At 41.7% G+C, this 20136-nt stretch overlaps 1 protein-coding gene across 12 annotated transcripts in view; it reads right to left on the reverse strand.

Moving 5' to 3' along the window:
* ctnnd2b (catenin (cadherin-associated protein), delta 2b) overlaps positions 1–20136 on the reverse strand; it is a 225541-nt gene that overhangs the window by 22492 nt on the left and 182913 nt on the right. For all 12 annotated transcript variants that reach the window (XM_054735870.2, XM_054735967.2, XM_054735916.2 and 9 more), the window contains 2 exons: positions 16924–17137; positions 6207–6393 (listed from right to left, as the gene is read on the reverse strand). In XM_054735870.2, coding sequence (XP_054591845.1) covers positions 6207–6393; positions 16924–17137 — 401 coding nt within the window. The remainder of the gene's footprint in view (positions 1–6206; positions 6394–16923; positions 17138–20136) is intronic.

Raw genomic sequence — 20136 nt, forward strand, 5'->3', positions numbered from 1 at the left:
TGAAAGATGCATTTTGAAACCTAGAAAGCACTTTTCGGTAAAAAATATGTCCAGGACTACAAATGCGCTTCACCAAGTGATGTCATCGAACCAGACACGGAGAAGGATAGGGGGAAAATAGCTGTAAGATCAGGGAGCTTAAAATCCTTCCTTTAGGAGGAAAGAACCACCATACATCTGGCCATCTGCCTATTTACTGCAAAAAAATGTAAATTCTTCTTGTTAGTTGGCACAACAGGATCTGTACACATGAGGAGTGTAAAAAGCCAACGGGTCGTCTGTGGGAGAAAGCATGAGGATGAGGATAAAGAGCCTGAGAGGCACAGACAGGACGAGACAGAAGGAGAAAGGAATAAAGGAGGTCTAACATGGTCGAGAGAGGAGCTCTGGAGAAATGGAATGATGGAGAGAGGGACGGGCGATGCTCAAAAGTCAGAAAATAGAAAGGGAGAGAAAATTTTAAATTGAGGATAATAATGGAAGAAGGAAAAGAGCGAGAGGAAGAGGGAGCAGGTGGTCGATGATATAAACCCGCCATAAAATATTCAATCTTTAATCAGACTCCCAGCATTCCTTAACGAGGCGTAAGAAAGATGAATTAGCTCTTCGAGTTTAGCGAGCTGCGCCAGTTAAAAGTGGCACACAAACACACACATGCGCACACACACACACATACTCAAAAGCGCACACATTACTGTGCCAATATGTCCGTTTTCACACGTGTACAGTAGCATTTACTGAAGCTTTTCAAGCTGGGATCAATGAGCCACAAATGTAATGAGACGGAAAAACAAACACCCAAATAAGAGTCTAAAGATGCCATCATTCCCACTGAACTTGCGCTGCAGATCTGCCTCCTTTGTAAGAGGAAATATGCTGGAAACCATCGTTCTAACTGCAAAAACAAGATCCCAGATTCCCTGGGGACTCACCTATTGCTGAAGCACCTGACACTAAGGACACTGGAGGTGGATGAGACTCACCCAGAGTTTCTTAAGATCTGGAATAATGTCCAGGAATACCGTGAGGAGCAACAATCACTTTTGAAAATAACTGTTCTGCAGGCAATCAGTCTTTAGACCAAGCTGCAGACATTCTACCATATGCAAATTCTTTACACATCCTCTGTGTTGCAACTTTGTGCAACTCAATAGTTAATTTCCTGCATTTATGACATATCTCACACTCATAAAGTGCAGCACAATGCCAGCGCTTTAATAAGTGATCATTCTGCTGTTAGAAAAGGAGACGCCTGCAACTTCAACATACAGTTTTATTGCAGCTTATTAAAACCCAAACGTGCAAGGACTGAATTTTCTGGCTTCTTTAGAGCCACAGTAGCAAGTTTTGGGCACAACATTGTCACATAATCACTTCTTAATGGTCAGCTTGTTAGGACACAAAGGCTCTTTTCTTCCATACAGCAGTTACCGAGTAGCAACATAAACATTCATTTGGGACGTTTTTACTATTTGGCAAATGTAGCACTCAATGCCTCAGAAGCTAGCTGCCAAATATTCGTTTTCATGTTATGAGCCAAGCAGATAGCAGTGAGTTTCGCTTAAACGTTTTAGAATCATGACAGCCTAGCAAAGAGCTGAAATAAACCATGGAACTCAGTATGAACACAGAACCGCACTGAAAGCAGGTAAAATGGATCAGCAATGTAAACTCTATATAGAGGATAAATTAGTGCTAAAAGTACAAATAGCTTTTTGCAGAAAATGTATTTTCAATAGAATTCTTTGACTTTCTTTAAAGGCACCAGGCCGTTTTTGCCTGTTTTAGCACCTTCTAGTTTTCGTTTACTAGAACTAAAAGTGAAAGTTATCTCCTTGCTGTGCATTCATCTTTTTAACACCCAAATCCAACAGCTGAAATGTCTCCCCAGCCTTCATTAGTGTCTAGAGACGTGATTCATCACTAAATGAATAAAAATCAGCTATGTTCATGATCTAACAGGTGGTAAAATAAAAAGTTGCATAGTATGACTTTAAGACAGCCCATATGTCCATCTATCCATTGGGTGCTAAGTCGCGGGGGCAACAGCTCCTCCTCAGCCACTTGGGCCAGCTCCTCCGGGAGAATCTCAAGGCGTTTCCTGGCTAGCCAAGAAACGCAATCCCTCCATTGAGTCCTGGGTCTCCTCACGGTTGGACGTGTCCAAAAACACCTTAAATTTATTCATTTCAATTCAATACAAGTTTATTTATATGGCGCCAAATCATGACAAGAGTCGTCTCAAGGCACTTCACATAGTAAAACATTCCAATACAGGTCAGTTCATTAAGCCAATCAGTAAAAAGTTTCCTATATAAGGAACCCAGCAAATTGCATCTTTACAGCAATCCTCATACTAAGCCAGCATTTAGTGAGGGTGGAGAGGAAAACTCCCTTTTAACAGGAAGAAACCTCCAGACGATCCTAGCTCAGTATAAGCAGCCATCCACCACGACTCACTGGGGCTCGAGAAGACAGAGTAGACACATGCATACATCAACACCAGCCCAACCACCCACACACACACAACATATACCAAGTGTTTCTATGGTTACATTCTGATTTCTTAGTAAATATTCTATTTGGTGAGAGACAAACTTTATTGTATTTATCCTAGCGAATCTATAAATAAACAGATAAACTAGTAGTAGCACATTCAATGTCAAAGAAAGTAAAATATTATCAGGAGAGGGAGAATGTGTAAATGGTTAGCAACAGTGTTCAAGCCGATGGCCCCCACCATAAGGCTACCACAGCTCAGCAGAACATCTGGGCTGCATGGTGGCGCAGTGGTTAGCACTGTTGTCTCGCACCACGAAGGTTGCAGGTTCGAAATTCGGCTCGGTGGCGGCCTTTCTGCGTGGGGTTGTGTGTTCTCCCCATGCATGCGTGGGTTTCCTCCGGGTACTCCGGTTTCCCCCACAGATCACAACATGCCCTATAGGTTATAAATTGTAAGTCGCTTTGGATAAAAGCGTCTGCTAAATGAATAAACATAAACATAAACATCATTGTAGCTTTATCTGAGGGCAAAAACACTTAGAGAAAAAATAACGTTAACATCTGCGATAGCAGGAAATAATACAGTTAAAGAGCAAATTATAGAATTAAGTAGTAGAGTGTGGAAAGTGGTCAGTGTGTCCTCCAGCAGTCTAAGCCTATAGCAGCATAACTACAGAGATAACTCTGGATAACCTAGACTTTTAGATGGAGGCATGTTGGAGGCAGGGAAAGGGAGAGCCGTCTGTACCGACTGTACACTCCACCTCCCTCTACTCCCCCACTTGACCAGATCTAGGTTAACATCAGATTTTAACCATAGGCCCTATCAAATAAAAATATTTTAAGCCAAGTCTTAAAAGTAGACAAGGTGTCTGCCTCACGGACTAAAGCGGGGAGCTAGTTCCACAAGAGAGGAGCCTGATGACTAAAAGATCTGCATCCCATCCTATTTTTAGATATTCTGGGAACCACCAGTAAACCTGCAGTCTGAGAGCAAAGTGCTTGATTATTAAGAGCTTTATATGTGAGAAGGAGGACCTTAAAATCTGTTCTGAATTTAACAGGCAGCCAATGTAAGGAAGCTAGGGCAGGAGAGATATGATCTCTCTTTTCAGTTCTCATCAGAACTCTAGCTGGAGCATTTTGGATAAGCTGAAGACTTTTAACTACATTCTGTGGACTTCCTGAGAGTAATGAATTACAGTAATCCAGTCTTGATGTAATAAATGCATGAACCAGTTTCTCAGCATCACTCCTGGAAAGGATACTTCTAATCTTAGGGATATTCTGAAGGTGGAAAAAGCAAATCCTACAAACCTGTTTAACCTGGGATTTGAATGACATGTCCTCGTCAAAGATAACACCAAGGTTCCTTACTTTCTTCTCGAAGATTAATGTAATGCCATTTAGGTCAGGTGATTGACTAAGCAATTTCCTTTTCTGAATTTCAGGTCCAAAGATGAAAACTTCAGTCCTGCCTTAATTTAAAAGCAGAAAGTTTTGAGTCATCCAATTTTTTATGTCTTCAAGACAAGCCTGTAATCTACCTGACCGATTAGGTTCATCAGGGTTAATGGATAAATATAACTGAGTATCGTCAGCATAACAGTGGAAGTTTATTCCATGCTGTCTATTAATTTTACCAATTGGGAGCATATATATAGTAAAAAGAATTTGTCCAAGCACTGAACCCTATGGTACTCCACAAGTAACCCTGTACTATGAAGATTTGTCATGTACATTTACAAAATGAAATCTACCAGACAGGTAGGATTTAAACCAGCCTAGTGCTGTTCCTTTGATCCCTACAACATGCTCAAGCCTTTCTAAAAGAACATTGCAATCAACTGTGTCAAAAGCGGCACTGAGATCTAACAAGACTAGAACAGACAAAAGACTTCCTTCTGAGGCCATGAGAATATCATTTGTAACTTTCACCAATGCAGTTTCAGTGCTGTGATACTCTCTAAAACCAGACTGAAATTCATCAAACAGATCATTAGTGTTTAAATGCTCACATACTTGGTTGTCCACTATTTTCTCAAGGACTTTAGATATAAACGGAAGGTTAGATATTGGTCCATAATTCATTGGGTCATCTAGATCCAGAGATTACGTAAAGGTTTGATTACAGCAATCTTAAAATCCTCTGGTACGTATCCATTTACTAAGGATAGATTGACTGTATCTAGAATGGGGCAGTAACCAAAGGAAATGCATCTTTAAATAATTTGGTTGGGATTGGATGTAAAATGCAAGTTGAAGGTTTAGATAAAGCTAATATTTTTGATAACTCTGAAAGCTCAACTGGATCAAAACGGTTCAAGCACAGATGAGGTTCTACAGTTACCTCTGATGCTGCTTCACTTACTGAGGAAGAAGAAATCACATTAGGGAGGATGCTAAAGATTTTTTTCTAATAGAATTAATTTTACTCATGAAAAATCCCATAAAGTTTTTGCTGCTGAGGGCTAAGGGAATAGATAGCTCAGAGCTATGATTCTGTGTAATTTTGGCAACTACAGTAATCCCTCGCTACTTCGCGGTTCGTTCATCGCGGATTCGCTGCTTCGCGGATTTTTTCTTTGGAGCATTTTTCAGGGGGAATTCGCAGATTTGCGGTATTTGTCACTGATTCACGGTATTTTTCTATGCGAAATATCAAGAAATTCTTGTTTTTTTTCCATCAATTTCATCATAAAATGCACTTTTTGTAATAAAACTAAAAAAACCAAGTAAAAAAAATTTCTTGAGTTTTACCCACAAAAACATAATGTGATCATACGATAATTCAATATAGTACTGTATGTCAGACAGGTCAGCTGGATTCGGGAGTTGAGCTTGTAGGGAGCGTGGTTTCACAGACGCGGAAGTGATAGCGTCGGTGAAACGCCGGCTGATTTAGGAAACCCCCGAGCGTTCGAGCGTCAACGAAGTGACACGGAAATGCCGGGCTTTCCAGAAGTAAGTAAGATAACTTACTATGAGCTGATAGTTCGTTGGATTGATCGGTAGGTTGGAAACTCTGATCATGAATCTGAAGAAACGATGACTGAGTGGTGAGCTGGAAAGGCGACTTCCGTTTATAGCCGTGGTTTGTGACGTAGAGGGAATCCCCGCGAGGGGCATGCTGGGAGTCCCTACTTCGCGGATTTTCACCTATCGCAGCCAGGTCTGGAACGCATCTACCGCGATAAACGAGGGATTACTGTATACTGAAAAGAAATTTTAGCATTAACTAGATGCTCGAGACACCTCAACTGGCTCCTCTCTATGTGCAGAAGCAGAGGATCGACTCTGAGCCCCTTCCAGATGACAGAGCTTCTCACCCCATTTCTAAGGGCGAGCCCAGACATTCTGCGGAGAAAACTAATTTTGGCCGCTTGTAGCTGTGATCTTGCTCTTTCTGTAATTACCTAAAGCTCGTGAACATTGGTGATGTAAATCGACTGGTAAATTTAGAGCTTCGCCTTCCAGCTCAGGTCTCTCTTCACCCCGACAGACCATTGAGGAATCAAAAACGATGCTAAGTTTATTGGTTTTCTATGTGTGGAGTGATAAAAATAACACTGAAGTCATTCTAAAAATATCTGACAGTTTTGATGTGAGAGCGTGTTTTTTCTTCCTCTGAACCAATTTAGTGACAAAAACCTGCATCAACAACAGCACAGATGAAAAGAGGAAAACATCAATGAAGCACTGACCGGAGGCAGCCCGTGGCATTACGGAGGACCTGAGAAGAGTGTAGGTGCAGCTTTCGGTCCTCCTGAGTGTGTGGAGAGGTGTCCCAGCCAGAGTGTGGGATGATCACAGCATTGGTCAGCACAGCCAAGGCATCCTGGATGATGGGCATCTTCAGGCCATCGCACGATGACAGGTTCCACAAAACACCTGAGGACAAAAGACAGCAGAGACATGGAGTCTCGAAAAACCCGTAAACTCTAAACAATACTGATAAACGAAAGAAACAAAGACCAATGCAGACAAGAAAACACTAAAATATTTAGGAGGTTTTAATAAATGAGCCATCGCAGCCTCACAGGATCAGAGATACAAGTGTAGATAAGAAGCAGAACATATAAAAAATACATTATTTATTAAAATTATTCTCCTCATCTTATATCAGTGTCTGACTGGTGTCAAAATCCACCATCTTTATTTATGTAACCATTTATTGATCAATCATAGCTCAAACCGATAAGTCACTGAAGCATTGGTGCAAAGCCAAAAAAAAAAACCTTCTTAAAATGTCTTTTGATGTCATGACTCATTAGTTTGGAAATCTAGACAGACTGTAATTAAAGCAAAATGATTTTGCCCTGCTTGTCAGTTTAACCTTGCTCCATTAGAGCCTCAGCAGACCCGACCAGTCTGGTATCTTGCGAATCACAGTGCTCTTTCACTTTGGTGGGCGGGATGGTGCGACAGAGTGGAACAACCAAGATGGCAGCAATTCGTTAGAAGCAGCTTTGGCATTAACTTTGGACTATTAAGGGCTTTTCTTTGAGTCAAGAGCAGATAGAGGTACGTAAGTCCTTTATTAAACCAACAAATAGTTCCCGAGTACAGCCACTGCTGCAGCTCACAGCTGCCGCTCACTGATTCCCACAGAGATGGGTCAAATGTGGTGATGAGTTCAGGTAATTGTGGAGGTAATTTCATGAGAGTGTGACGATGACTAATGAGACTTTAGAAAGAGGAGGAATTTGCATCTTCTTTGACAGAGTAAGGCGAACTGCCCTGTTGACTGGCATCCACAGCGGTGAGTAAAGCCTGATTCATGCTTCTCTGTCAGCTCCGCAAGGGACAGACACGCACGCACTGACGGAAGCGTTTTGCTCTCATACTTCTCCGTCTCCTGGGGAGTGTTGCAAAGCAATTCCCCAGCAGGACAACAGAGGGCGTAGCGCTGTTCAGTGGTATCCGGTCATGTATTCGGTCCAAGATAGTGTGTTTATATTGTGTTTTTTGTATATAAGAGACATTTTAACATGGACAAATTTGTCGCTCATCCCCCTCCACCTCTTCATGTGCTCGCCTCCTCTAAACCCACACTTCCTGTCATTTCCGTCCACAAATAAAACGCTTGCTGTGCATCTTTTCACTCATCCAGTCACAGGGGAATTAAAATGTTCACATTTTAGAGTTTTTTCGTGAGGTATTCTTCAAGCTTCTCCGTGTCTGCCGCTAGTTATTCTCAACTCTCTTTATGCTTTTGAGGGCGCAATGGAGGCGGTGTAGATGGCAGCAGGGCCCTGACCAATCACAAGCTTGCGTTCTCCGTCTCGTTCGACAAATGTTTAGAAAAGTGAGCTCGACTCCGTACGTACTTGCGTGCCTGCCGGGGCCCTACGCAAGGACGGATAATGGCGTTGCGTGTCTCCGTGCTGACGCAGACGGAGAAGCATGAATCAGCCTTAAGTCACGTTGTTCCTTATCCAAGACAACGGTAGATCCGCCCCATGACTGAGCTCTGTCTATGGGTCGTGGCCAGACTTATCAATTCACATATATAGGATGGCTTGTCTTGCCAACGTTTTATTGATTTTTGTTTACTTTTTACTATCTGAAAAAACAAGTATGTGCTTTATTTAAAACAGGTGTTAATATGTAAAACACATGTTTAAATCCAACTGTTACTAAACATCGAAAGCAGAGGTTTAACGTATTGATATGAAACCTAACCTTTTATTTATCTCTTTAAGCTGATGTAAATAACAGATTTGTTCTCAGACCACTGAAGTGTTGAAGGCTCTAAATCACTTACGAGAACCCCCCCCCCACCCCCCCCACCCCCCACCCCGTGCTTTTATTTTTCCTGGTTTTAATTCTCTCCTGAATTCAACATAGAGCGACCAGCCAACCAAGAAAGTGGAGTTTGCTGCTGCCTACCAATGACTGTCCACTCTTTTTTTCCAAGATACAAACACACACACACACACACACACACACACACACACACACACACACACACACACACACACACACACACACACACACACACACACACACACACACACACACACACACACACACACTTTTACTGGAATAGACAAATGCCATTCTCTTGGGGAATAACTCTCTCTCTCTCTCACTCTCTCTCTCTCTCCCTCTCACTAACACACGCACGCACGCACGCACACACACACACACACACACACACACACACACACACACACAAGCTACAATATCCTTGAAGAGCTACATTACGCATCATAATTCTTGCTGACCTTCCTCTTGCAAAGAGTCTGTGTCCTGATCTATGTGCTGGTGTAATTACATGTTTGTGCATTTGAGTGTCTGCTGGAAGTCATATCTGCACACATCTACACCTCTTCTTTATAGCAGCAATTATAGCTGTAGTGGTAAAGCATCCAAGCCTCACATCTCGCTCTCTCTGTGCATGTGTGAAGTAAAGCTTCCATCCATCGGAGTGCTGGAGTTCACCCTCAGCTGGACGGTAACTGTGTAATTATAGCTTTTATCTGTCAGTATGAATTAGATTTTGTGTCTGCCTATTCTTTAACAGCACAAGACTTCTTATCAACCAGAACTTCTTAAACAATCAGAATGAAATTTCATTCCCACCGGACCGTTTCGGATCTGAATATTTCGATTGGCATGTTTACATGAAGAATTTTTGATCTGATAGGGCTTTCATTCCAGTTACTGTAAACATAACTAACACAGACTGAGAGACCATCTAAAGGCTCAGGAACCCTTTGCAGGTGTTCTGGATTCATTAGCTGATTAAACTGTGACACTTATGAACCTTTTCAACAATATTCTGATAGTCTGATATTTTGAATGTGGGATTTTCATGTGCTGTAAGCCATAGTCATTACATTTATAACAAACAAATGCTCGAAATGTCTGGCTTTGCATGTAATGAGCCCATCTCTTATGACTAGATGTCTGGTTCAGTAGGTTATGACCAAGTTGTAGCCAGAAAATGCAACAAATGATGTCATGCTGCAGCTGCAAGACAGAGATTACCCTTTATTTTCTCTATCTAGAGAAAAGTCAGCAGTTTGCTAGCATCACCACTTATCGTCGAGTGTGTGACATCATCTCCCTGAGGTAAAAAGATTTTGTGGGATTTTTTTTCTTGGATCACACACACACACACACACACACACACACACACACACACACACACACACACACACACACACACACACACACACACACACACACACACACACACACACACACACACACACACACACACACACACACACTCGTGAGACAGATGAAAGAGGTTAATTGCCTCAGCCTTACATCATGAGTGGCAGCAGGAGGTTGTGTGCGTGCTGCCATAGGGAGGGAGAGGAAATGAACACATCGGCTATCTTTCTTTGTCTCTGATGTCATTTCACATTTCAGATTCATATGTCTCCTTTCAACACGGCTCCTTCCTTCCTGATCTCTCTCGGATGTTTTTCCTACTTTGATTTATTTCTAACATTTAAGTTTGTTTGAGCTCTAGAATTTAGACCACTATTTTTTTAATCTAAGAAATTGCACTTTTACCAATGATTATTCCTCTTTATATTAATGTTACTAGTTATCTTTTCTTTCTCACATAAAAAGGATTGGAAATATGTAACTAAATTGTATTTTATGCACATAGCTAAGACTTATCCCACGTGAGCGTAATCTGATAATCAATAACCAATCACAGAAATTCTACACTGCATGTTTCCCCTTAATTATTATTATTATTAGAATTTGTGTTGATTATAAAATCTGATGTATCTCATATAAAGAATCATGTAATGTTACCACACATCCTGCTGGAATTGCCTCAGTGGCGCTCTTAGCTTAGTTAATTTGTTTATTCATGCATTTATTTATGGTTTGTTGGTTTTAGGTTTATGTTATAATTAATATTGTTATTGTTTTCAATGACCTTATGGTTGTTTATCTTGGGTTGACTATTTTTGTCGTTTTGCTTTTTTATTAGAAAAATTATAAATAAACCATCTATGTATGTATATATATATAAAATAGAAATCTACATAAAAAGTTGACCCCCTCCCCTTTTTCTTGTATCTGCAAGCATCTAGTTACTGCCACAAAACAATCAGTGTTGAATGCATGTAGCTTAGTTTTGTGTACAGACTGCGTGGCACCTTGAAACAATCTACCAAGGAGACATGACCTTGAGAACATCAGCATGTCTTCATGTCTCTTATTACAGACACTGCATACATCACTTGCCTTCTGCTTGGCTGTGTGGGTGGAAGATGAGTCCTCTAAACACCTCGGAGACAACATCAGTCGTCTTTTTATTTTATTTTTGCATAAACAAAATCCCAGACACAGCTCCAGTAATCAGTGCTGAGCCAGCCACATTTTTATCCCTCACACGAGGCCAGTAGAAGTCTCACACACACACACACACACACACACACACACACACACACACACACACACACACACACACACACACACACACACACACACACACACACACACACACACACACACACACACACACACACACACACACACACACACATTATAGTATAAGCTCACCACAAAGACACGGGCAAGTGAAATTTAAAGATCTGGCATCCTGTGAAGAATAGCCCTTTTCACTTTCCATCTCAGAGTTTCAAATTAAAATTGGGTTATAATAATGATACATGACCTGGAATTGTCCAGCGCTTTTCTGAGGCAGAGGATTTTGAACCTGCAACTCACTTAATAAAGGGCAAAATCCAAATCCATGAGCCACCACCAAATGTTATGAAACAATAAATCAATAAATGTCCTTCCATCAGGTTTCTTATCTGATTTGTGGTGGTGGAGGTTGCAACCCCAACAGAGAGGCCCAAACCAGACCTGCTCAAAGGCACAGGGAATCTACTCTTCTTCTGCCCCCTGTAGAAAACACCAAAAATAGGCAGATACCTCACCCCAGGCCTTCACCTCTCACAAGAGCAACTCGAGCAAAGCAGAGTCCAACCCCTCTAAAGGACTTGGGTTCTTGAACTAACATTCTGTGTTGAGGTGAGGCCAACTATCAAGACGGTACTGCTCAACCTCCTCATCAGGCTGCAGCTCCTTTCCTGCCAGGGAAATGATGTTCAATTTCCCAAATGCAAATTTTAGATTCTGAGGATCAAGCCACCAAAGCCTCCACCCTGGTCTGTTACCTGAACCACAATACACCAAATTCTTCAGGTTCCTCCAACAGGAGGTGGGTCCACAAGTGGAAAAGAACGGGTTCCCACTTTAGGCTTGGCTGGGTCCATGGGCGACCGGGCACTCGCACATGGGCTCCAACTCCAGACATGCTTCCAGGATGAGATCCTACTTTTACACTCATAAAAGGTCTTCTGATCTTTGACCGGAGGACTAATACCAGGAGAAAAGTACCTCGGACAACATTTCTCCTAGAATTATTGCAGCAACCAAACTCCTCCATCACAATAAGGTGAATGTTGAAGGAGGTGCTATACCCATGTTGGTCAAATCTTACGCACAATCACAACATCAAATAATTTTTTTACGAACAACCCTCAACCACTTCCATAAATTGTAGCCATTTTTAAGATTTGTTTGCTAATGTTGATCAGCCACAGAAGCCAGAATGAATTAGGTTGACCCAATGTAGGCTTACTAAGACAATTGACTTATAAGCAGACCTAGCTAACTCCAAAATTTAAAGGGATGCTAAGCAGTTTTGGCTTGCTTTTAGCACCCCCTAGTGTCCGTAGTTAAACCAAAAGAGTGCGTCCATCTTTTGAAAACCTTTATCTAACTGCTGAAATGTCTCCTCAGTCTTCATTAGTGTCTACAGGAGCAATTCATCACTAAATCAATCAAATAAGCTGTTTTCACAATCTAAAGCATGCAGGAAATGTGCTGGAAGCAGAGTCCAGCACCGGGCATGTCCACTCTACTTTATTAAGTCCAACAGGGACTAGACTGGCACTCTGCTGTTGCAAGTGCAATATTCTAGGCCAAAAGTATTGCTTGTTTGTAGTAGATTGTTAATAAATGTTTCATCTCAAGTCCTACCATGCAGCTACATCCAGCTCCTTTTATGGTGTTCATTCAAGATGATTTTTACTTTGGATAATGTCTCCAATGTGAGATCCAAACCACCACTGGCCTTTTAAAATGTGGCAGTCAGTCAGGAGATTGCTCATGCTCGATACCATCTCACTACTGGAACAACTCCAAAGTGGCACTATGCTATGAATAGAAGATGAAGCTGCTGACTTATCCATAATAGGACTTTTTTTATCAGCATCATATGGATTTTGAACATACTCACAACAGCAGCATTTACATTTGTGTTTTTAAATACAACATCTATTCATTTTTCAGTTATTCTCAAAATTAGCGTCTCTCATTTAGTCTAAAGTTGATGTGTTTTGTGACAGGATTGCATCCTGACTGCAGAAAGTTCTTCTCATAGCTTGAGTCTGATAACTATCGTATCTTCTTCTGAAGAGCTGATATCAGTGCACAAGTGTTGTTGACAAAGAAGTGCTGCTGTAAGCGAATAAAAACGTTCTGTTATGATGTATGGAGCCACAGCCGATGGCAGCACACAGCGTTTTAAAGAGACTAAACAATACAGAGAAGGTTTGTTTCATGCATATCACTTCTCTTATTCCACAAACATCTTCACATCTGAGCTACATGTGCTTTATGTCAAATTACAATTATGTAATTTTTGTGTCATCACAGGTTTTTATCAGTAGTTCACGCTCCATGATTTCCTCTCCTTTTTATTGTCTCTTTAAGGAATATAATCCAAAATACACTCCAAAAAAATTAAAGGTACGAAGAAAGGTTCAGGAATGAACTGTGGAGGTCGTTGTAGTCCAGTGAACTCATGGTCATGTTCTGGAAACCAGAGATGATCTGAGATTTGTGACATAGTGCATCATCCTGCAGGAAGTAGCATCTGAAGATGTGTCTATGTGGTCATAAAGGGATGGATGTGGTCAGCAACAGTACTCAGGTAGACTTGCCATGCTCAGTTGACAGGTCAGGCTTTGGTTAAAACGAGTGGTTATTCGAGCTACTGTTGCCTTTCGATATCTCCAACTAGTCTGTCCAGTCTCTTCTGACCTCTGAAACCACTCACCTTCTGCTCATGTGGATAGTCAGCAATTTCTGAAATTTTCAGACCAGACTTCTCACATTTAAAGTCCCTTAAATCCTCTTTATTCATGATTCTGATGTCCTAAAAAATGGAGGTGTTGCCATGTGATTAGCAGATTAACTGTGTTAATTAAACACATACTTGGCAGTTTTAGCTTGCTTTTTGCACCCTCTAGTGTCTGCTTAATAGACCCAAAAGCACACCACTCGTTTCCTCGCCGTGTTCCTCTTTTTAACACACTAATCCTACAGCTGAAATGTCTCCTCAGCCTTCATTAGTGTCTACAGGAGTGATTCATCCCTACAAATTAGCTGTGTTCATGATCTAAAACATGCAGTGATCATGCTGGAAGCAGACTGCAGCGCCAGGTATGTCAGCACAACCTTTGTCAAGTCCAACAGGTGGTGGTCCGCCACTCTGAAGTTGCAAGTGCAATGGTCTGGCCGCAGGTACTGGCGTGGGTCTGAGTGACATTTCATTAACCCAGTTAAAGGTCATTTTAGCACATACTGGCTCAAGAAAAGTATTTAAAAATATGAAAAAGTTGCATAGTATCAGTTTAAACATGTGTATTAAATAACGAGGTCAATGAGTGTAGTACAAATAAAATCATAAATCCAATTATTTGTTGACCGTCTTCAAAAAAATTAACAATTGTAGCAACCCTGTCCTCGCTACTTTTACGTTTTTTGTTTATTTATGATTCTGAGTCTGTCTCAGATAACTGCTGAACCACTGTTATACATTGAATTACCCAGAAGAAAAAGCAGAGGTTGTATGTGTTGTTTTGACTTTGCGTTATTCACTTCATATTATAATTTTTTGCTGTAAACATGGAACAGAAGAGAGAGTAATTATACCAAAACAAGGGAGACTGGCTGAACAACAGAGGACAACCCTGTTTGTCACTCACGAGTGTGTGTGTGTGTGTGTGTGTGTGTGTGTGTGTGTGTGTGCAGTTGATTCTGTAGCTTGCGAGGCATGTAGTTTGACATCCCACTGTGATTCTGATTCAAAATGCTCACCAGACAAAGAAAAGCTGCCAGACAGGGTTAGAGATACAGAGAGAAAGAGTGAAAACAGGGAAATTGTGAAAGGCAAAGAGGACAAGAGAGAAACGGGATGAGAATGAGAGACCCGTTTTTAAAAAACAAACTGCATGGAGAGAAAGATGCATATTTCCTATGGGTCACTGAAAGAGAGAGGAGAATGTTGTCTGTCTGAGTCCGGTCAATCGTTCTGCTGATTAATTTGTGACAGAAGGGATTTCTGTGCTCTGTGCCTTGAATTGCTGCTCTAATTTATATGCTAATCTTCTTTAAGTCTCTAACAGCATACAAAAACCTTTTTGATCTTTTTTTTTTTTTTGTAGAGCCTTAAACCTTTTCCAGACTTGAGCATACAGAGATGCACGCAGGGTTCATCCATTGCACAAAATGTGCCTGAACGTGGGAGTTGTGAGGACAGTTCTCACTTTCCTGTTAGTAGTACTTGACAGTGTCCTGTTGGTGAGAATAATGCCTAAAATGTCCATCCCTAGCCAGAATCTCACATCAGTATAACATGTGCAGTCAGCTATAAATGAGGCAGAGTTGGGCAGCTTTTGTTGGGTGCAGAGACAGTTATGTTCATGATTTCTATGGCAGCTTAGCTGTCAAGATAAAGCCTTGATGCTCCTTTAAACACATGAAAAAAGTCATATTAAGTATTTCTCTCTTTGCAGGGAACAGACTGGCCAATAATAGATGATTTATTTAAGTCAAACACATTTCTGATGAAAGGGTAGATAAGAAATGTTGGTAAAAATGTAAGACTTTTAAAAAGGACTCTGGCAATGGAACAACCAAGGAAGATTTGCAGTAATCAGGACATGAACAAGTTAAGTGCATAGCATAGCATAGCATAGTTTATTTATATAGCACGTTTAAAATGCAGCATGGGAGCTGCCCAAAGTGCTGCACAGGCTAAAACAAAACACAACCATTACAAGGAGCTAAAACAGAGGATAAAAATCTCAATCAAAGGCAGATAAACCAAGAACAAATTAAAACAATGATACAATAAAACACTAAAATGAGTCACTGTCTAAAAGCCAAAGTGTAAAAGTGGGTCTTTAAACGAGATTTTAAAACCGCCAGAGATGGAGCCTGCCGAACTCCTATGGGCAATGAGTTCCATAGCTCTGGGGCAGCATGCACAAATGCTCGATCACCCCGCGATTTGAGTCTCATCCGCGGCGTGTACAGCAGAAAAAGGTCAGCCGACCTCAACGTGCGGGTGGGCACATATGGAGTGAGAAGTGCAGAGAGGTAGGGAGGTGCCAGGTCATTGAGTGCTTTAAAAACAATCCTGAGTTTAGCGAGGACTACATGGCTATCAGGTGATTTACTGAATTTAGCAGCGGGACCTAGAGCTTCTGCTATCTCGAGCCCTATCATCATCTGCGTGAAAATGATAAGAGATGTTGTTTTAATGGCTCTCTAAACGTGCTGAAGATGAAGCACAAAGAACAGAAACAACACTGGCCCTAAAACAGTACCTTGTGGCACATCATAAGGAGACATGGGAGAAGGTTTATTCTTAATTTATTGTTAATTCCCACAAATGAAATATAACCACATCAGAGCAGACACTGATGCACCTACCTGCATCTTTTGCCCATTTTAAATTCACAGAAACAGCTAAATATGTTATTTTTCTTTTAAACTGTGGACCACATTAACAGAGATTATGTTTAACGCCCATTCTCTGACATTTTTCCTCTCACTAATACGCTACTACTATGAACTGTAACAATATACAAGAATCTGCCTGTTTCCTTTCATCTACATTTTGGCACATCTAAGAATAGCCCTTTGGTGTGTCTCTGATTTGAAAGGTGGGCATGCTTTCAAACTGACAGCTGCTCTCAGAATCAGAAGCGACATGAAACACATCATTTTTATGGGCCCTTAACGGAGACGTTTTCATAAATGTAGATTCTGCTAAGAGAATTTCATTTTCCTCATTTGGCTCTACCTTCCAAACCCATCCACTTCCATCCTTCTGGGTCTTCTAGGTGTAAATCAGCTCAACATAATAGTGATACTTTTATTGCACTGTCATCTTTTCTATTCCCCCTGGAAGGGAATACTTTTACTATGACTGATTGAGAGGAGGTGTATGTTTGTGGGTAACCTGGTTAAAAGCTCTGGCAAAACCACAACTGGCAATTCTTTGCCCTAAAATAGCAAATAGATGCTATGGATCTACAATCTGACAGAAAACATTTAGAACCCAAATGACTTTACCTGTTAGTAGCTCTCGGATCTCGACGTCTGTGGTCTTTCTGAGCAGTCGTACCAAAGCGGGTATACCTCCACAATTCTTCAGGGCAATCTTGTTTTCGTCATTTGCTTTGCCATAGACCAGGTTCCTCAGAGCTCCACAGGCACTGCGATGCACATCTGTCATCCTGTGGTCCAATAGGTCCACCAGCAGCTGGATTCCACCCTGTCGTCGTATCTGAAAATAAAACAGAAAGTCAACATTTGAAGAAAGGAAATTTTTTTTTCATTCTATATAACACATATTAAATTGCATTAAAGTAATGATGATTAAAATATAAAAACAAGAGCATATATAGAGCTCAATTATGCCAATGCAAGATTCTTTTTTTATTTTCTGTAATTCTTCTGCACATTCTGTGTGTGTGTGTGTGTGTGTGTGTGTGTGTGTGTGTGTGTGTGTGTGTGTGTGTGTGTGTGTGTGTGTGTGTGTACTTGTTTATTTAAATCATACAGAGGACCAATAACACAACTTTTACCAAAAAAATTGAGGACATTGCTTGATAAGTGATGACATCATTTTGCCTGGTCCTGACTTTGTCACAGTGTTAAAGAGCTCTACTGGTTAGTTTTAGAGGTATGGTGTGAATTATATTTTAGTCAAGGTTAGGATTGGGAATAGAACTGGTAATGGTTACAGTTAGGCACATCGCAGTCACGGTCTGTGGGAATCAATGACTTTCCTCACAATGGCAGTAAGACAATAATGTGTTCGTGGCTGAGAGAGAAAGATAAAGAGAGAGAGAGAGTGAGACAGAAAGAAGACAGAGAGAGAGACAGAAAGAGAGAGATAGTGAGACAGAGAGAGAGAGAGACGGACAGAGATGGTGAGACACAGAGAGAGACAAAGAGAAAGAGAGAGAAAGAGAGAGAGAGAGAGAGAGAGAGAGAGAGACAGAGAGACACAGAGAGAGTGACACAGAGAGAGTGACACAGAGAGAGTGACATGGAGAGAGAAAGAGAGACAAAGAGACAAAGAGAGAAAGAGAGAGAGAGAGCTAGACCAATAGAGAGGCAGAGATAGAGAGACAGACAGAGAGAAACAGTGAGACAGAGAGACACACAAAGAGAAAGAGAGACCAAGAGCGAGAGAGAGAGAGAGAGAGAGAGTCAGACAGAGATGGTGAGACAGAGAGAGAGAGAGACATGGAGAGTGAAAGAGAGACAGACAGAGAGAGAGAGACACACACACAAACAAAGAGAAAGAGAGACAGAGAGAGAGAGAGACAGACCAAGAGCGAGCGAAAGAGAGAGAGAGAGAGAGAGAGAGAGAGAGAGAGAGAGACAGAGAGAGAGAGAGAGAGAGAGAGAGAGACAGTCAGACATAGACGGTGAGACAGAGAGAGAGGGAGAGAGAGAGAGAGACACACACACAAAAAAAGAGAAAGAGAGACAGAGAGAGAGAGAGAGACAGACCAAGAGCGAGCGAGAGAGAGAGAGAGAGAGAGAGAGAGAGAGAGAGAGAGAGACAGACAGAGATAGAGAGCCAGAGAGAGAGAGAGAGAGAGAGAGAGAGAGCCAGAGAGAGAGAGGGAGAGAGAGAGCCAGAGAGAGAGAGAGAGGGAGAGAGAGAGAGAGAGACTTGACTTTTAAATTATTTATTTTTCTTTACAAATCAACAATCAGCGTTAATGACTGAAACTTGTTTTCCACTAATAAAACCAGGAAAACTAATAAACCAGTTTAGAAGTTGATCTTTAGGGAGCCCTGTCCATCCAGCAGACAGAGCACCTGCCCGATCCCCCACACCGCTCTAAAGAGGTCCAGGTTCCCAGTAAGTTCATAAAAAGCGTGTTCGATCTTTAAGCGAGCTTCCACCAGGCCCTTCAGGCTCCGCTCAGCATCAGTCCAGCTCTGTCCCAGCATCTGGTTTTTCCTGGTTTTCCAGATGGTTAGTTTTGCACTGGCAAATAAAAAGTTAATTAACATTATAGTCCATTTTTTTCTGACATTGTACTTGGGCCTAAAAACAAATAAGGGTAGGGTAAAAGCCTCCCCCAGAGCACTAACCCACTGTTCTAAAACCTTAAACATCCCTGATAACCTAGAACATAGAGAACCTAGAGAGAGGGGGAGAGAGAGAGAGAGAGAGAGAGAGAGAGAGAGACAAAGAGAGAGAGAGAGAGAGAGACAGTCAGACAGAGACGGTGAGACAGACAGAGAGAGAGAGAGAGAGAGAGAGAGAGAGAGAGAGAGAGAGAGAGAGAGAGAGAGAGAGACAGTCAGACATAGACGGTGAGACAGAGAGAGAGGGAGAGAGAGAGACACACACACACAAACAAAGAGAAAGAGAGACACAGAGAGACAGACCAAGAGCGAGCGAAAGAGAGAGAGAGAGAGAGAGAGAGAGAGAGAGAGAGAGAGAGAGAGAGAGACAGAGAGAGAGAGAGAAAGACAGTCAGACATAGACGGTGAGACAGAGAGAGAGAGAGAGAGAGAGAGAGAGAGAGAGAGAGAGAAAGAGAGAGAGAGAGAGAGACAGTCAGACAGAGACGGTGAGACAGAATGAGAGAGAGAGAGAGAGAGAGAGAGAGAGAGAGAGTCAGACATAGACGGTGAGACAGAGAGAGAGGGAGAGAGAGAGAAAGAGACACACACAAACAAAGAGAAAGAGAGACAGAGAGAGAGAGAGAGACAGACCAAGAGCGAGCGAAAGAGAGAGAGAGAGAGAGAGAGAGAGAGAGAGACAAAGAGAGAGAGAGAGAGAGACAGAGAGAGAGAGAGAGAGAGAGAGAAAGACAGTCAGACATAGACGGTGAGACAGAGAGAGAGGGAGGGAGAGAGAGAGACACACACAAACAAAGAGAAAGAGAGACAGAGAGAGAGAGAGAGACAGACCAAGAGCGAGCGAAAGAGAGAGAGAGAGAGAGAGAGAGAGAGAGAGAGAGACAGAGAGAGAGAGAGAGAGAGAGAGACAGTCAGACATAGACGGTGAGACAGAGAGAGAGAGAGAGAGAGAGAGAGAGAGAGAGAGAGAGACAGAGACAGACAGAGAGAGACTTTTGACTTTTAAATGATTTATTTTTCTTTACAGATCAACAATCAGTGTTAATGACTGAAACTTGTTTTCCACTAATAAAACCAGGGCAACTGATAAACCAGTTTAGAAGTTTATCTTTAGGGAGCCCTGTCCATCCAGCAGACAGAGCACCTGCCCGATCCCCCACACCGCTCTAA

Source organism: Nothobranchius furzeri, chromosome 11 (assembly GCF_043380555.1).
Source record: "Nothobranchius furzeri strain GRZ-AD chromosome 11, NfurGRZ-RIMD1, whole genome shotgun sequence".
In the NCBI taxonomy this organism is placed as follows: Eukaryota; Metazoa; Chordata; class Actinopteri; order Cyprinodontiformes; family Nothobranchiidae; genus Nothobranchius; species Nothobranchius furzeri.